Source organism: Bufo gargarizans, chromosome 8 (assembly GCF_014858855.1).
Source record: "Bufo gargarizans isolate SCDJY-AF-19 chromosome 8, ASM1485885v1, whole genome shotgun sequence".
In the NCBI taxonomy this organism is placed as follows: domain Eukaryota; kingdom Metazoa; phylum Chordata; class Amphibia; order Anura; family Bufonidae; genus Bufo; species Bufo gargarizans.
In genome coordinates, this window is record NC_058087.1 from 199,773,709 (window position 1) to 199,791,447 (window position 17,739).

Below are 17,739 nucleotides of genomic sequence, written 5' to 3' on the forward strand. Positions count from 1 at the left end.
TGTGTGCGGTCCATGGACCTGCACTTCTTCCCAGGAACAAGCTACCCCCCCAAAAAAAATAATACAACTGTTCATACAGATCTACATTAATTTTTCGAGCATTCAAATACAAACCTCCAGTTGTTGCCTCAAATTGCCACATTTTATTATATTCCCCCCAGAATCAATTTTCGGATAGTTCCAAATTGTGTTCATCAGGTCACAGATGTACGTAGTAAAGTGACGACGGAAACACGTATCTGCAGCTATAAAACAAGACAGTTCACACAGGAATGTTCTCTAGAAAGATACAATTTCCAGGTTGCAAAATGAAGCAATGAACATGGATGCCTCAGGTTACATTCATGTCCGGATTAACAGACGACACAAACTTCAGAATTGTAGTCACCTGTGAGATCTCCCTCTGCCAATCTGAGGAACTCATTTCCAGGATGCGGTAAGAGGAAGGCACTGACAGATTGACCGTTAAGTATCTGGACCACACTGTTACAATGTCTACTGTTCTCCAATTTCTGGAAAATCATTAGAACAGATCCATCAAAAATTCAAAATCAAACTCCTGAGAACATGATATGTTACATAAAACTCCTCCAGAAGTGTCCTTTCTTACCTCCCTTAGCCTCCTTACTTCCCTTTCCTCCTGTACCTTGTTTATCTCCTTTACCTCCCTTACCCTCCTTACCTATCTTACCCTCTGTACCTCCCTTACCTTCCTTCCATGATCCCCCACCTTCCTTACCTTTTTATTCCCCTTACCTTCATTGCCTTTATTTTCTCCCTTTCTTATGTTCCTTACTTTCCTTATCCTCCTTGCTTCCCTTACTTTCCTTATGTTCCTTATCCCTCTTACCTTCCTTACTTACTTCACCTATCTTTTACCTTCTTTATCTCTCTTACCATCCTTACTTTTCTTACTCATTTACCCTCCACAACATCTGTATATAATGAAAGCGCAGAATGAATGGAGAATGAGATGTTCAAATATTAAAATCCAGATCTCAGAATTAAAATGAACATCCTTTACTAATTTCATGAATTAAAAAACCCCAAGAACAGACCGTGATCTTGTCAATGCCTTTTTAAATTAGATGTTACATAAAACTTTACTGAATGGGAAGGAATAGATCTATTCCGAAACGCGTCGGAGGTTTGGTGGACTGAGGAGGCATCCGTAGTATCTGTGTGACGTCACACCGAAGGTTCCCTTGTAAACAACCACAACGCTTCCCCCGCGCGCGTGCTACCGGCCGGAGCCGCATGCGCAAGAAGAGGAAGCAGAAGACAACTTCAGAGCCGGAAGTGAACACAGAAGGAAGACTCCCCTGGATTAAATTCACAGCGCAGCGGTATTGGCAAGTATTCTCTGCGTCTGTATACAGGACTTCTATATGAATGTGACAGCAGGATTCATTATTCTTAGTTCTTCATATATGTATTATACTGAACTGTGACAAGATAGGTCGCTCATTTACCATCCATCACACATTTTTGCAGAGTCAGCGCGGGTTCAGCCACGCACAAATATTCAGAAACTAAATTTAAGGGGGTAGGCAATTAACCCCTTCGAACCCAGCAGCGACAGGACTCACACACAACTTTACAGTATAGTGTGGCTCCTCGCGGTAACGGCAGCGCGGGTATCCTTAGCTCACTTTGTTAGATATTTATGTATTTTATGCACTTACATAGCACCGCAGCGCTTTACAGACATTAGCATCCAACTGTCCCCAATAGGCCCACAATCTAAAGTCCCTATTAGTCTTAGATGGAGTGTGGGAGGAAACCCACGCAAACACGGGGAGAACATACAAACTCCATGCAGATGTTGCTCTTGGTCGGATTCGAACCTAAGACCCCAGCGCTGCAAGGCACCAGAGCTAACCACTGAGCCACCGTGCTGCCCATACATGGGATAAGATATCAAACCTCTGATTAAAAAATAAAAATGCTGGTCACAACACCAGGGATTGTAAAATATAAACCACTGCACACCAGGGACTTTGATAGACTACTGCACACCGGGGACTGTAAAAATATTTCTACAGACACAAGAGACTGTGATAAGCCACTAATCACCAGGGACTTGGACGCTAATCCACTGGATTTCAGGTAGTGTAACAATAAAAACTGGAATTGTTTTAAGAAACCAGTGGACACCAGGGACTGTGATAAGAAACCAGTGGACACCAGGGACTGTGATAAGAAAGCAGTGGACACCAGGGAGTGTGATAAGAAACCAGTGGACACCAGGGACTGTGATAAGAAAGCAGTGGACACCAGGGACTGTGATAAGAAACCAGTGGACACCAGGGACTGTGATAAGGAACCAGTGGACATCAGGGACTGTGATAAGAAACCAGTGGACACCAGGGACTGTGATAAGAAACCAGTGGACACCAGGGACTGTGATAAGAAACCAGTGGACACCAGGGACTGTGATAAGGAACCAGTGGACATCAGGGACTGTGATAAGAAACCAGTGGACACCAGGGACTGTGATAAGAAACCAGTGGACACCAGGGACTGTGATAAGACACCAGTGGACACCAGGGACTGTGATAAGAAACCAGAAAACACCAGGGACTTTGATAAGAAACCAGTGGACACCAGGGACTTTGATAAGAAACCAGTAGACACCAGGGACTGTGATAAGAAACCAGTGGACACCAGGGACTGTGATAAGAAACCAGTGGACACCAGGGACTGTGATAAGAAACCTGTGGACATCAGGGACTGTGATAAGAAACCAGTGGACACCAAGGACTGTGATAAGAAACCAGTGGACACCAGGGACTGTGATAAGAAACCAGTGGACACCAGGGACTGTGATAAGACACCAGTGGACACCAGGGACTGTGATAAGAAACCAGTGAACACCAGGGACTTTGATAAGAAACCAGTGGACACCAGGGACTTTGATAAGAAACCAGTAGACACCAGGGACTGTGATAAGAAACCAGTGGACACCAGGGACTGTGATAAGAAACCAGTGGACACCAGGGACTGTGATAAGGAACCAGTGGACACCAGGGACTGTGATAAGAAACCAGTGGACACCAGGGACTGTGATAAGACACCAGTGGACACCAGGGACACCCAGGAAGTGACTTTGATAAGAAACCAGTGGACACCAGGGACTGTGATAAGAAACCAGTGGACACCAGGGACTGTAATAAGAAACCAGTGGACATCAGGGACTGTGATAAGAAACCAGTGGACACCAAGGACTAATCACATAATTGACAGATCAGTCCCAGGAAGTGAGATGAGAGCTTAGCGGAGGAGAGGAGTGCAGCATGTACTGTAGCTGCTGATGTGTAACCCCCCCGGGAAGTCTCCAGTAGGGAAATATAGAGAGGGAGACTCGGGGCCAAGGTTACTGGATCCTTTCTGTAGTTCCACTGTCCAGCCAGGGACGAGGTAGACTTTTGTGTGTTAAGGCAACCTGTTCAAAGAACAAGCTAAAGCCTGTATTAAACAGCCCGACCGAGCCAGTTGTCTAGATTTGCCGCTCAGCCATCTTATTGTATACCAACGCACTTCTACTGGATGATAACGACCTCAAGGCAATTATTCAATTAAAGTTCCAGTTTGTTTAACTCCTGACTCTCTCCTTGGTCTTCATTATTCACGAACACCAGGGACCCTGCCTCCACAGCACCTTAAACCCAGACCACCAAGGACCCCTCAACCACCATCTACCGGGAGTCCCTGTACATCAGAGTGTGCCCCGAAGGAACTGGTGCTGTCCTTCCAGTCACTGCACGCCGGCCCAGGGAGCTCTACAGAGCTGTGACTAAACTACTACTACCCCCATCGGCCCACAGTAGCTCACATATTGCCCCTGTGGCCCGGTCGCAAACTCCATGCAGATGTTGCTCTTGGTCGGATTCGAACCTAAGACCCCAGCGCTGCAAGGCACCAGAGCTAACCACTGAGAAACCGTGCTGCCCATACATGGGATAAGATATCAAACCTCTGATTAAAAAATAAAAATGCTGGTCACAACACCAGGGATTGTAAAATATAAACCACTGCACACCAGGGACTTTGATAGACTACTGCACACCGGGGACTGTAAAAATATTCCTACAGACACAAGAGACTGTGATAAGCCACTAATCACCAGGGACTTGGACACTAATGCACTGGATTTCAGGTAGTGTAACAATAAAAACTGGAATTGTTTTAAGAAACCAGTGGACACCAGGGACTGTGATAAGAAACCAGTGGACACCAGGGACTGTGATAAGAAAGCAGTGGACACCAGGGAGTGTGATAAGAAACCAGTGGACACCAGGGACTGTGATAAGAAACCAGTGGACACCAGGGACTGTGATAAGGAACCAGTGGACATCAGGGACTGTGATAAGAAACCAGTGGACACCAGGGACTGTGATAAGAAACCAGTGGACACCAGGGACTGTGATAAGAAACCAGTGGACACCAGGGACTGTGATAAGAAACCAGTGGACACCAGGGACTGTGATAAGAAACCAGTGGACACCGGGGACTGTGATAAGAAACCAGTGGACACCAGGGACTGTGATAAGACACCAGTGGACACCAGGGACTGTGATAAGAAGCCAGTGAACACCAGGGAATTTGATAAGAAACCAGTGGACACCAGGGACTTTGATAAGAAACCAGTAGACACCAGGGACTGTGATAAGAAACCAGTGGACACCAGGGACTGTGATAAGAAACCTGTGGACACCAGGGACTGTGATAAGAAACCTGTGGACATCAGGGACTGTGATAAGAAACCAGTGGACACCAAGGACTGTGATAAGAAACCAGTGGACACCAGGGACTGTGATAAGAAACCAGTGGACACCAGGGACTGTGATAAGACACCAGTGGACACCAGGGACTGTGATAAGAAACCAGTGAACACCAGGGACTTTGATAAGAAACCAGTGGACACCAGGGACTTTGATAAGAAACCAGTAGACACCAGGGACTGTGATAAGAAACCAGTGGACACCAGGGACTGTGATAAGAAACCAGTGGACACCAGGGACTGTGATAAGGAACCAGTGGACATCAGGGACTGTGATAAGAAACCTGTGGACATCAGGGACTGTGATAAGAAACCAGTGGACACCAAGGACTGTGATAAGAAACCAGTGGACACCAGGGACTGTGATAAGACACCAGTGGACACCAGGGACTGTGATAAGAAACCAGTGGACACCAGGGACTGTGATAAGAAACCAGTGGACACCAGGGACTGTGATAAGACCCCAGTGGACACCAGGGACTGTGATAAGAAACCAGTGGACACCAGGGACTTTGATAAGAAACCAGTGGACACCAGGGACTGTGATAAGAAACCAGTGGACACCAGGGACTGTGATAAGAAACCAGTGGACACCAGGGACTGTGATAAGAAACCAGTGGACATCAGGGACTGTGATAAGAAACCAGTGGACACCAAGGACTAATCACATAATTGACAGATCAGTCCCAGGAGAGGAGTGCAGCATGTACTGTAGCTGCTGATGTGTAACCCCCCCGGGAAGTCTCCAGTAGGGAAATATAGAGAGGGAGACTCGGGGCCAAGGTTACTGGATCCTTTCTGTAGTTCCACTGTCCAGCCAGGGACGAGGTAGACTTTTGTGTGTTAAGGCAACCTGTTCAAAGAACAAGCTAAAGCCTGTATTGACCAGCCTGACCGAGCCAGTTGTCTGGATTTGCCGCTCAGCCATCTTATTGTATACCAAGGCACTTCTACTGGATGATAACGACCTCAAGGCAATTATTCAATTAAAGTTCCAGTTTGTTTAACTCCTGACTCTCTCCTTGGTCTTTATTATTGATGAACACCAGGGACCCTGCCTCCACAGCACCTTAAACCCAGACCACCAAGGGCCCCTCAACCACTATCTGCAGGGAGTCCCTGTACACCAGAGTGTGCCCCGAAGGAACTGGTGCTGTCCTTCCAGTCACTGCACGCCGGCCCAGGGAGCTCTACAGAGCTGTGACTAAACTACTACTACCCCCATCGGCCCACAGTAGCTCACATATTGCCCCTGTGGCCCGGTCGCTATAAATATAATGCAGTAAGGTTTTCTTATCTTACTTGTATTTCATGGTCCAGGTAACGCTGTCCGGCTTCTCTTCCACAATTTTCAGGATCATTCCAGTCGCGCACCAGGAGGTCTAAGTTCTGTCGTAAAAACATTTGTAGAATGATAAATTATTTCATAGAGAATATGGCAGCAAGTAAACCGTGCAATTCATACCACAGGTCGGTCAGCAGATCTGTCCCAATGACACAGGCTGACCTGTTACACGTGCGCTCAGCAGCTGGAGGCATGCAAATGATCCTCTAGGGGCAATGGGGGCGTTACCATTGCACCTATAGACTCTGCTCTCTCTACAACTGCCTGGCTCTATCATAGTGCAGAGGGAGCAGCAGTTGCAGGGAGAGCACAGCCTCTAGGAGTTCAGGCAATGTCCCAGTTGCTCCTAGAAGCTAGTTTGCATGCATTAAAACATCATTTATCTCAGTAAGGGCGGGTTCACATTGGCGTTATGGAATTCTAGGATGGAATGCAAAACGGAAGCTTTTAAGAGATCCGTCCTAATACACGTCCATGGGGACACATAACTGTTCAGTTTGGTTCCATTATACATGACTGAAAAACGTCCTGCCTGTTCTGTTCCATTGTACATGACTGTCGACACGACTATTTTTTCCGTCATATATAACGGAACTGTTATTTGCCCCCATAGACATGTATTAGGACGGAGCAAAACAGAACGTCTCTTAAAGGGTTCCGTTTTGCATTTCGTCCTAAAATTCTAATTCTAAATTTATTTTTAAACAATTTTTTATTTCACATACAAATCACATCTGATGCCCAGAGGAGAACAAAGCCACTGACCTCGTTTATACATATGCACATACAGTCAAGTCCCATTATTATGACCACCAGCTAACCCCAGAGTAACCATCATATGCAGCACAGTCAGCAGCTAGACGGGCCAGAGTGACTATAAGGTCCTTGTAGGTTGTCACAGGTACCCGGAGCCATGTTGACTGCAGGGGATCCCACAACTGCTGGAGGGGGAGTAAAGGAGAATTCATAGAGCGAACATGACCATTGATGTGCTCCCAAAGATGCTCAATTTGAAGTCTTGCTCATGCTCTCCCAACCAATGTCGGACATTTCTAGCTGTGTTACATGTCACATTGTCTTGCATGGAAGATCCCATCCGCCCCAGGGTAAAAGGTGTACGTGATCTGCAAGGATGGATTGACACCCAAACCAGTTTAGAGAGCATTCTACATGAATGACCCCACTGAATGCCAGGAAAACCTTCCCCAGCCCATAACGTTGCCTCCACCAGCTTGTGTTCTACCAGCAAAGGGTGCACGGTGTTTGTTCTCTGATGTTTCTCTCCTGACACGCCAATGTCCTTCAGTTCCATGAAGCAGAAAACATGACACATCGGCGTAGACCACCCATTCTGATACTGCTGTAAAAACTAAAGACTGTTCTGAAGATGGAATTTTATTAGCAAAGATGCAGTGACCATTCGTCTGCTCCGGAGCACCGTGCACAGTGGGGCTCACTGACTTGTGTTACACACACATTTGGTAACCACCTGGTTAATTTTGGCAGCGAGCTGCTCCACTCGTGCACCTTCATAGCTGACATTCACCTCTCACATCAATGGAACATGGTGCTCCACAGTTTCCACTTCACTTATTCACAATGGTACCGTTTGTAAACTCACAATACATTTCACCAGAGCAGCACATGAACAGTTCACACTGAGCAGGTTCAGAAATACCACCGGGGCCTGAAAGCCAATAAGCAAACAATAAATCACACTTTTTAACTATGAAAACAGTGAGGGATATGTGTGCAGACAGCCTATCACACACCTTATATACCTGCCGAGGGATATGTGAGCAGACAGCCTATTACACCTTATTTACCCACCGAGGGATATGTGTGCAGACAGCCTATCACACCTTACATACCCACCAAGGGATATGTGTGCACACAGCCTATCAAACACGTTATATACCCACCGAGGGATATGTCTGCAGACAGCCTATCACACCTTATATACCACCGAGGAATATGTGTGCAGACAGCCTATCACACCTTATATACCAACGAGGGATATGTGTGCAGACAGCCTATCACACCCCTTATATACCCACGAGGGATATGTGTGCAGACAGCCTATCACACCTTATATACCCACCGAGGGATATGTGTTACAGACAGCCTATCACACCCCTCATATACTCACCAAGAGAATATGCGCAGACAGCCTATCACACCTTATATACCCACTGAGGGATATGTGTGCAGACAGCCTATCACACCTTATATACCCACTATGGGATATGTGTGGTGCAGACAGCCTATCAAACACGTTATATACCCACCGAGAGATATGTGTGCAGACAGCCTATCACCCCTTATATACCCACTGAGAGATATGTGTGCAGACAGCCTATCACACCTTATATACCAACCGAGGGATATGTGTGCAGACAGCCTATCACACATTATATACCCACTGAGGGATATGTGTGCAGACAGCCTATCAAACACATTATATACCCACCGAGAGATATGTGTGCAGACAGCCTATCACACCTTATAAACCCACCGAGGGATATGTGTGCAGACAGCCTATCACACACCTTATATACCTACCGAAGGATATGTGTGCAGACAGCCTATCACACCTTATATACCCACTATGGGATATGTGTGGTGCAGACAGCCTATCAAACACGTTATATACCCACGAGAGATATGTGTGCAAACAGCCTATCACACCTTATATACCCACTGAGGGATATGTGTGCAGACAGCCTATCAAATTCACAGCCTGATGAACGTTAAAAAATAAACAAAACAACTTTTTATTGTAGTTCGTTTAAAAGGGGGCAAAAGACTATATGTCACAACTGTGACCATCAGGCACCAGTTTCACAGCGGTACAAAGGACGGTCATAAATAAATCCTCTGTACAGGTGAGAGACTGGGCTAAAACATTACTTGCTAGCTGGTAGTAGCTACTATGCAAGTCCAAATTTGGAGCACGGATTCACTGTGAATAGACGCTAGTGTACTAGTAGTACTAAGAGATGTGTTTGATTACAGGTGCGGTTGCGCCACTTTGGTCATCGGTCGCATGCCGTTACGCACACTTGATCGCACTGTCTCTACATAGAAGGGTCCCAAAGGACTTATTCACATTACCATGTAGTGCAGTGATCCGATCAGTTTTTTGTGTGCCGCTGCGGCCAGTATATCCATTACAACCCTGCACCTGAAGCCAGTGGATCTAGGCTACACACAATCACTCATAGCCAGTGTGCCCTTACAAAAGTTCAACCTTTTTAATTGGGTTAAAGACCTGCAGCTTTTTGCACGGAGACTTAAATGGAAAAAGTTTTTTAAAATTCATGACAGGAGAAGATGTCAGGAGTTAGGTATTGAGGTAGAAGATCTTCAGGATGTCCAGCTTTTGGTAGGTCTATCAGAAGAGGGAGAAAGAAGGATAGGTGATGGTCCATTTACGGATCTAAGGAATTCATCTAAAATTTTCCCTCCGGTGAGCGATAGCACCCCTATTGATACCTTCCTGCATGTGGTTATACGGGACCTCCAAAAATTAGAGGATATACCCATGGGTAAGGACAACCTGACTTCTAGTGAGAGACAGTCCTTGGAGGAATTGGAGAGAGACACGTCTATTGTTATCAAGCCCTCCGACAAAGGAGGCAATATTGTCGTGATGGAGCAGGTGGACTATCGTTCCATGTGTCTCCGTCTACTTGAGGACACTAAAACCTATAAACGTCTCTCAACTAATCCCACCGCCATTTTTAGGCAGGAGCTTGCGACCCTATTGAATCAAGCCCTTGAGGACAGATTAATTAGCAAAAATGAAATGGATTATCTGCTTCCTAAATCTCCGGTTGTAGCAACGTTCTACAGTCTGCCCAAATTACACAAAACTGGACCGGTGCTGAAAGGCAGACCCATCGTCTCGGGCATAGGCAGTCTCACTGCTAATGTGAGCACATATGTGGACAGAATCCTGCGTCCCTTTGTTGCCTCATTGCCGTCCTATGCCCGTGACACGATGGACGTACTACAACGTTTGGAGGGCATTCAGTGTGAGGAGGGCGTTCTTCTGACTAGTCTGGATGTTGAGGCCTTGTACAGCTCTATACCCCATGAATCTGGGTGTAGAGCTGTCGAGGCCTTCATCCAGCAGAGAGGTGAACACTGTCGCCGACATAATGCATTCCTGATACAACTGCTGGAATTTGTTCTCACCCGCAACGTCTTTCTTTTTGACCAACACATCTACCACCAGCTCAGGGGCGTCGCTATGGGCAGTCCTTGTGCCCCGACGTTTGCTAACTTGTACCTGGGCTGGTGGGAGAAGGAGGTTGTGTTTGGTGATGCCATGGAGCAATACACATCAAACGTGCAACTGTGGATCAGGTACATCGATGATGTGCTGATACTGTGGAAAGGGACACGAGAGCATTTTATGGCATTTCTGGCAACACTAAATGTGAACCGGATGGGTCTGTTTTTCACGTTCGAGGTACAAGAACAACAGATTGCATTCTTGGATCTAATGATTACCATTGGCACTGACAGGAGGATCACTACGAACCTATTCAGGAAGAAAACATTGACTAATAATCTCCTGCATTGGGAAAGTGGTCATCCACTGGCCCTCAAAAGAGGTATCCCGAAAGGTCAGTACCTGAGGGCCAGGAGGAACTGTTCAGAGCTGGGGGACTTTAGAGCCGTCGCTTCTGACCTAAGAGTCCGATTTATGAATCGGGGGTACCCACAATATACTCTAAAGAATGCGTTCCATCACTCTATGAGTACAGACCGTACACGGCTCTTAGTTCCAAAACCTAGAAATTGTGATGACCCTACACCCAGAATTGTTGCAACCTTTGATAAAGCCCATAAAAACGTCCGCGACATTTTACAGAACCATTGGTCCATATTGCAATCAGACCCAGATATTGGTGAGCTTGTTCCGGAGTATCCTTCAATCACGTATAGACGTAGCTCTAATTTACGTGACCGCCTGGTACACAGTCTTTATACACAACCGCAGCCTGAGACCTGGTTGAAAAACACTCTAAAAGGTAATTTTCCTTGCGGTTCATGTATCTTTTGCAAGTATATCTTGAAAGGCGGATTTTTTACCAGCAATACAACGGGAAAGAAATACAAAATACTCTCATTCATTAGATGTACGTCTATAGGTATTGTGTATCTGATCAGTTGCCGTTGCGGGTCACAATACGTTGGCAAAACTAAACGTGAAATGAGACGCAGACTTGGAGAACATATGTCTGATATCCGGAACAAGCGCGACACATCAGTGGCACGTCATGTATGTGAGATGCATGACGGTAACCCTGATGTGTTGAAAATACAGGGAATTGATCAAGTGAAAACATCTATTCGTGGAGGTGATATTGATATACCCCTTCTACGTAAAGAAGCAATGTGGACTTATAAGCTGCAGACGGTTCAACCACAGGGGCTTAATGAGGCCATATCATTCGCCAGTTTTATTTGATGTATCAGCCACACTATAATCTGGGAGGATGTACTGTATCCCAGTTGTTGAGTTGCATGTTTGCTGTTATTGTATTGCTCCATGGCATTATTCATCTATTACTTTTTCCGTTTTTCCATTCTTCAGTGCATTTATGTATGTGCATGTTTGTATATCATAATACACATTTTCTGCATATGGTTGAATTGTTTAGTTTTGATTCTGAGGTTATTAACAAGGCTATAGCCTGTATTGTGTGGTATTGCCCCTCCCCGGAGTTGGTCTACAGCTCAGACGGTGATCGGCATCAGCTACTTCAGAGACCGCTACGGGTTGTGGGTCTCGATTGCTGGAAACGTCTCTGAATCATCAGACAATATATGGGCCGCAATTGTATTTCCCCCAATAAATTGCGCGAGTGCGCTATACTTGCCAAGAGGGGTAAGCATCAGAACGGTTTCCTCCGGTCAGAGGACGGAACTAATTAGTCCGCCCCTTAGTTCTGATTGGCTCAGGAACCGGCACACCCCTCGCGATAGGCGGGGCTTCGGCCATATGACGTCGGCGTGTGTCTGGCCGCGCGCGGCCATTACAACGCCGTAGCCATAACACGCTACAGTGTGGCAATCTCGTCCTGAAAAGGCATACTAGCTCCTGAAGATACGTGACAGTTACATGTCGCGTTGAAACGCGTAGAGCTGCTGCTATCTGTTGGAGCACGGCTCTCTAGGCAGGGTGCACCTGATGCAATAAAGAACCTGAAGCCTGAGAGTGTGTATGTGACGCATGAATGGAGCCAAAATATACTGGCTATGAGTGATTGTGTGTAGCCTAGATCCACTGGCTTCAGGTGCAGGGTTGTAACGGATATACTGGCCGCAGCGGCACACAAAAAACTGATCGGATCACTGCACTACATGGTAATGTGAACAAGTCCCTTGAGACCCTTCTATGTAGAGACAGTGCGATCAAGTGTGCGTAATGGTATGCGACCGATGACCCAAGTGGCGCAACCGCACCTGTAATTAAACACATCTCTTAGTACTACTAGTACACTAGCGTCCATTTACAGTGAATCCGTGCTCCAAATTTGGACTTGCATAGTAGCTACTACCAGCTAGCAAGTAATGTTTTAGCCCAGTCTCTCACCTGTACAGAGGATTTATTTATGACCGTCCTTTGTACCGCTGTGAAACTGGTGCCTGATGGTCACAGTTGTGACATATAGTCTTTTGCCCCCTTTTAAACGAACTACAATAAAAAGTTGTTTTGTTTATTTTTTAACGTTCATCAGGCTGTGAATTTATTAGTAATAAGGAACGTCTACCTACTTATCTTCTAAGTGTGAAACAGACAGCCTATCAAACATATATACCCACCAAGGGAAATATGCGCAGACAGCCTATCATACCTTATATACCCACCGAGGAATGTGTGCAGACATCCTATCACACCCCTTATATATCCACCGAGGGATATGTGTGCAGATAGCCTATCACACCCCTTATATACCCACCGAGGGATATGTGTGCAGATAGCCTATCACACCCCTTATATACCCACCGAGGGATATGTGTACAGACAGCCTATGACACGCCTTATATACACACCAAGGGATATGTGTGCAGACAGCCTATCACACCTTATATACCCACTGAGGGATATGTGTGCAGATAGCCTATCACACCCCTTATATACCCACCGAGGGATATGTGTACAGACAGCCTATGACACGCCTTATATACACACCAAGGGATATGTGTGCAGACAGCCTATCACACCTTATATACCCACTGAGGGATATGTGCGAAGACAACATATCACATCTCTCATATACCTACCGAGGAATATGTGTGCAAACAGCCTATCACACCTTATATACCCACCGAGGGATATGTGTGCAGACAGCCTATCACACATCTTATAATCACACTGAGGGATATGTGTGCAGACAGACTATCACACCTTATATACCCACCGAAGGATATGTGTACAGACAGCCTATCACACACCTTATATACCCACCGAGGGATATGTGTGCAGACAGCCTATCACACCTTATATACCAACCGAGGGATTTGTGTGCAGACAGCCTATCACACCTTATATATCCACCGAGGGATATGTGTACAGACAGCCTATCACACCCCTATATACCCACTGAGGGATATGTGTGCAGACAGCCTATCACACCTTATATACCCACCGAGGGATATGTGTACAGACAGCCTATCACACCCCTTATATACCCACCGAGGGATATGTGTACAGACAGCCTATCACACCCCTCATATACCCACCAAGGGATATGTGTACAGACAGACTATCACACCTTATATACACACCGAAGGATATGTGTGCAGACAGCCTATCACACCCCTCATATACCCACCGAGGGATATGTGTGCAGACAGCCTATCACACACCTTTTATACCCACTGAAGGATATGGGTGCAGGAGGCTCCAGACGAAGCCAAGGCAAAACACTTGTCGAGGTGTGTTCTTGGACCCCTTGCCCCACGCTCCCTCAAAGATGTCCACAGGTTGGTTATTGTCCTAAACTCGGTTTATGTTCTATTTATTCTTTATTTATTTATTTTTCTTTATGTTTCTTCTGGTTCTACAGTGACTTAGGGGTGGCTAACCCTTTGGGTGGGTATGTCAGGTCTAAAGATGAGCGAATCGACTTGGATGAAACATCTGAAGTCGATTTGCATAAAACTGTGTTTTAATACTGTACGGAGCAATCGTTTCGTACAGTATTAGAATGTATTGGCTCCGATGAGCCGAAGTTGCGAGACTTCGCATAATAACTTCAGAAATTAATTTATTCTGTAAAAAAAAGATTTCCCGAACTCGGGTTAGGTTCCCAGGTACCAGTCATCGGAGCCAAAACATTCTAATACGCTCGCTCCGTACAGTATTGAAACAAAGTTTTATGCGAATCGACTTTGGATGTTTCATCTGAAGTTGATTCGCTCATCCCTAGTTACTTCCTTCCCTCTGTAGCATTAGGTTTGCCATGTAGATTTGTTATCATTATTTCTAGATATTATTTTTATTGGTACAGGCTTACCTACCTGTGTGTTCTGTACATGTATGTCCATCTTTTGTGGGAGCTATGTGGGTGCTTTGGGATCCATACTCAGTACGGCGTTTGTGGGCATTGCTCCATATACAAATGTTTTGTCTCCAAAATAACATTAGAAGAGAATAGGTGATAGAGTGGGATAGTATAGGGAAATTATAGAGAGAGAATAGACGATAGGGAGGGACAGTATAAGAAGATTATAGAGAATAGACAATAGGCAGGGACAGTATAAGAAGATTATAGGGAGAGAATAGGTGATAAGGAGGGACAGTATAAGAAGATTATAGAGAGAGAGAATAGGTGATAGGGAGGGACAGTATAAGAAGATTATAGAGAGAGAGAATAGGTGATAGGGAGGGACAGTATAAGAAGATTATAGGGAGAGAATAGGTGATAGGGAGGGACAGTATAAGAAGATTATAGAGAGAGAGAATAGGTGATAGGGAGGGACAGTATAAGAAGATTATAGAGAGAGAGAGAATAGGTGATAGGGAGGGACAGTATAAGAAGATTATAGAGAATAGACAATAGGCAGGGACAGTATAAGAAGATTATAGGGAGAGAATAGGTGATAAGGAGGGACAGTATAAGAAGATTATAGAGAGAGAATAGGTGATAGGGAGGGACAGTATAAGAAGATTATAGAGAGAGAGAGAATAGGTGATAGGGAGGGACAGTATAAGAAGATTATAGGGAGAGAATAGGTGATAGGGAGGGACAGTATAAGAAGATTATAGGGAGAGAATAGGTAATAAAGAAGGGACAGTATAAGAAGATTATAGAGAGAGAGAGAATAGGTGATAGGGAGGGACAGTATAAGAAGATTATATGTAGAGAATAGATAATAAAGAAGGGACAGTATAAGAAAATTATAGGGAGAGAATAGGTAATAGGGAGGGACAGTATAAGAAGATTATAGAGAGAGAGAATAGGTGATAGGGAGGGATGGTATAAGAAGATTATAGAGAGAGAATAGGTGATAGGGAGGGACAGTATAAGAAGAGTATAGGGAGAGAATATGTGATAAGGAGGGACAGTATAAGAAGATTATAGAGAGAGAGAGAGAGAGAATAGGTGATAGGGAGGGACAGTATAAGAAGATTATAGGGAGAGAATAGGTAATAAAGAAGGGACAGTATAAGAAAATTATAGGGAGAGAATAGGTGATAGGGAGGGATGGTATAAGAAGATTATAGGGAGATAAAAGACAATAGGGAGGGACAGTATAAGAAGATTATAGGGTGAGAATAGGTGATAGGGAGGGACAGTATAAGAAGATTATAGGGAGAGAATAGGTAATAGGGAGGGACAGTATAAGAAGATTATACAGAGAGAGAATAGGTGATAGGGAAAGACAGTATAAAAAGATTATAGGGAGAGAATATGTGATAGGGAGGGACAGTATAAGAAGATTATTGGGAGAGAATAGGTAATAGGGAGGGACAGTATAAGAAGATTATAGGGAGAGAAGAGGTGATAGGGAGGGACAGTATAAGAAGATTATAGGGAGAGAATAGGTGATAGGGAGGGACAGTATAAGAAGATTATTGGGAGAGAATAGGTAATAGGGAGGGACAGTATAAGAAGATATAGGGAGAGAATAGGTGATAGGGAGGGACAGTATAGATGATTATAGGGAGAGAATATGTGATAGGGAGGGACAGTATAAGAAGATTATAGCGAGAGAATAGGTAATAGGGAGGGACAGTATAAGAAGATTATAGGGAGAGAATAGGTGATAGGGAGGGACAGTATAAGATGATTATAGGGAGAGAATAAGTGATAGGGAGGGACAGTATAAGAAGATTATAGCGAGAGAATAAGTAATAAGGAGGGACAGTATAAGAAGATTATACAGAGAGAGAATAGGTGATAGGGAGGGACAGTATGAGAAGATTATAGAGAGAGAATAGGTGATAGGGAGGGACAGTATAAGAAGATTATAGGGAGAGAATAGGTGATAGGGAGGGATAGTATAAGAAGATTATACAGAGAGAGAGAATAGGTGATAGGGAGGGACAGTATAAGAAGATTATACAGAGAGAGAATAGGTGATAGGGAGGGACAGTATAAGAAGATTATAGGGACAGAATAGATGATAGGGAGGGACAGTATAAGAAGATTATAGGGAGAGTATAGATAATAGGGAGGGACAGTATAAGATGATTATAGGGAGAGAATAGGTGATCAGGAGGGACAGTTTAAGAATGTTTTAAGAAAAAATATTGGAGATATATTTGGGAATTTGAAGTATATTAAGGGTAGTAATTTGGGGCAGTGAGTGAAAACTAGTCACTATCAGGTGTATTTGCGGGCAGTCTAATGTAAGCTCAGCTCCTGGCAACTAGTTTTACATTACATATTCCTGCAAAAACAGGAAGGCTTATTTTTTGGGGGGAGAGGAAACAATTTCTTCCTATCCTCCCACACAAATAACATTCTTGCAAGCACTGAGTAATTTTCTCTTATATATTTTTCTTTTAATAATAATGTGTCAATTATAACGCCATTACCACCATTATGATCCTCGTGTTACTTAATGCGTTGTATATTGGTGCAAGATAATGGGTGGATAGGATACAGCAGTAAAGTTTCATTCCACATCATTAACACAAATTATAACTATGTTATTGAAGGCAACTGCATCACAGCGTCAAGATCAAAAGACGCTTGTCATTCATCTCTTCAAAAATATTGCAGTCACACCTGTGTTTTAGTGAACGGGTGTCATTATTTGAAAAAGAGTTCAATAATTTGACTGCCATAATAATACATTAATCACTACGCCTGCTAAAATTAGGTCGGATGAGGGGATCTCTGGTTTTGGTATGGATGGGATATCTGACAAGATAAGCATGTAAGCGGATGATATTATTGTCTTTTTGGAGAACTCAACATTACAGCTCCCCTATCTTATGGACATAATAAATACGTTTAGCAATATTTTGGGATATAAAGTTAATTGGGCAAAATCAGTACTATTACCACTGGATTTGAAAAATATACCGAATTCCTTAGGTATTAAGGTATTAAAAAACACAGAATCCATGGATAATTTG

At 44.4% G+C, this 17,739-nt stretch overlaps 1 protein-coding gene across 7 annotated transcripts in view; it reads right to left on the bottom strand.

The window, feature by feature from the left end:
* The window catches only part of LOC122944883 (RING finger protein 112-like), a 76,334-nt gene that overhangs the window by 25,121 nt on the left and 33,474 nt on the right, over positions 1 to 17,739 (bottom strand). For 6 of the 7 annotated variants that reach the window (XR_006391062.1, XM_044303597.1, XM_044303596.1 and 3 more), the window contains 3 exons: positions 6,086 to 6,172; positions 389 to 512; positions 115 to 245 (listed from right to left, as the gene is read on the bottom strand). Coding sequence is in view for 6 of the 7 variants with exons in the window: in XM_044303597.1 (XP_044159532.1) it covers positions 115 to 245; positions 389 to 512; positions 6,086 to 6,172 (342 nt within the window). In the remaining variant the exon portion in view is untranslated. The remainder of the gene's footprint in view (positions 1 to 114; positions 246 to 388; positions 513 to 6,085; positions 6,173 to 17,739) is intronic. The other variant, XM_044303595.1, reaches the window with a different exon arrangement.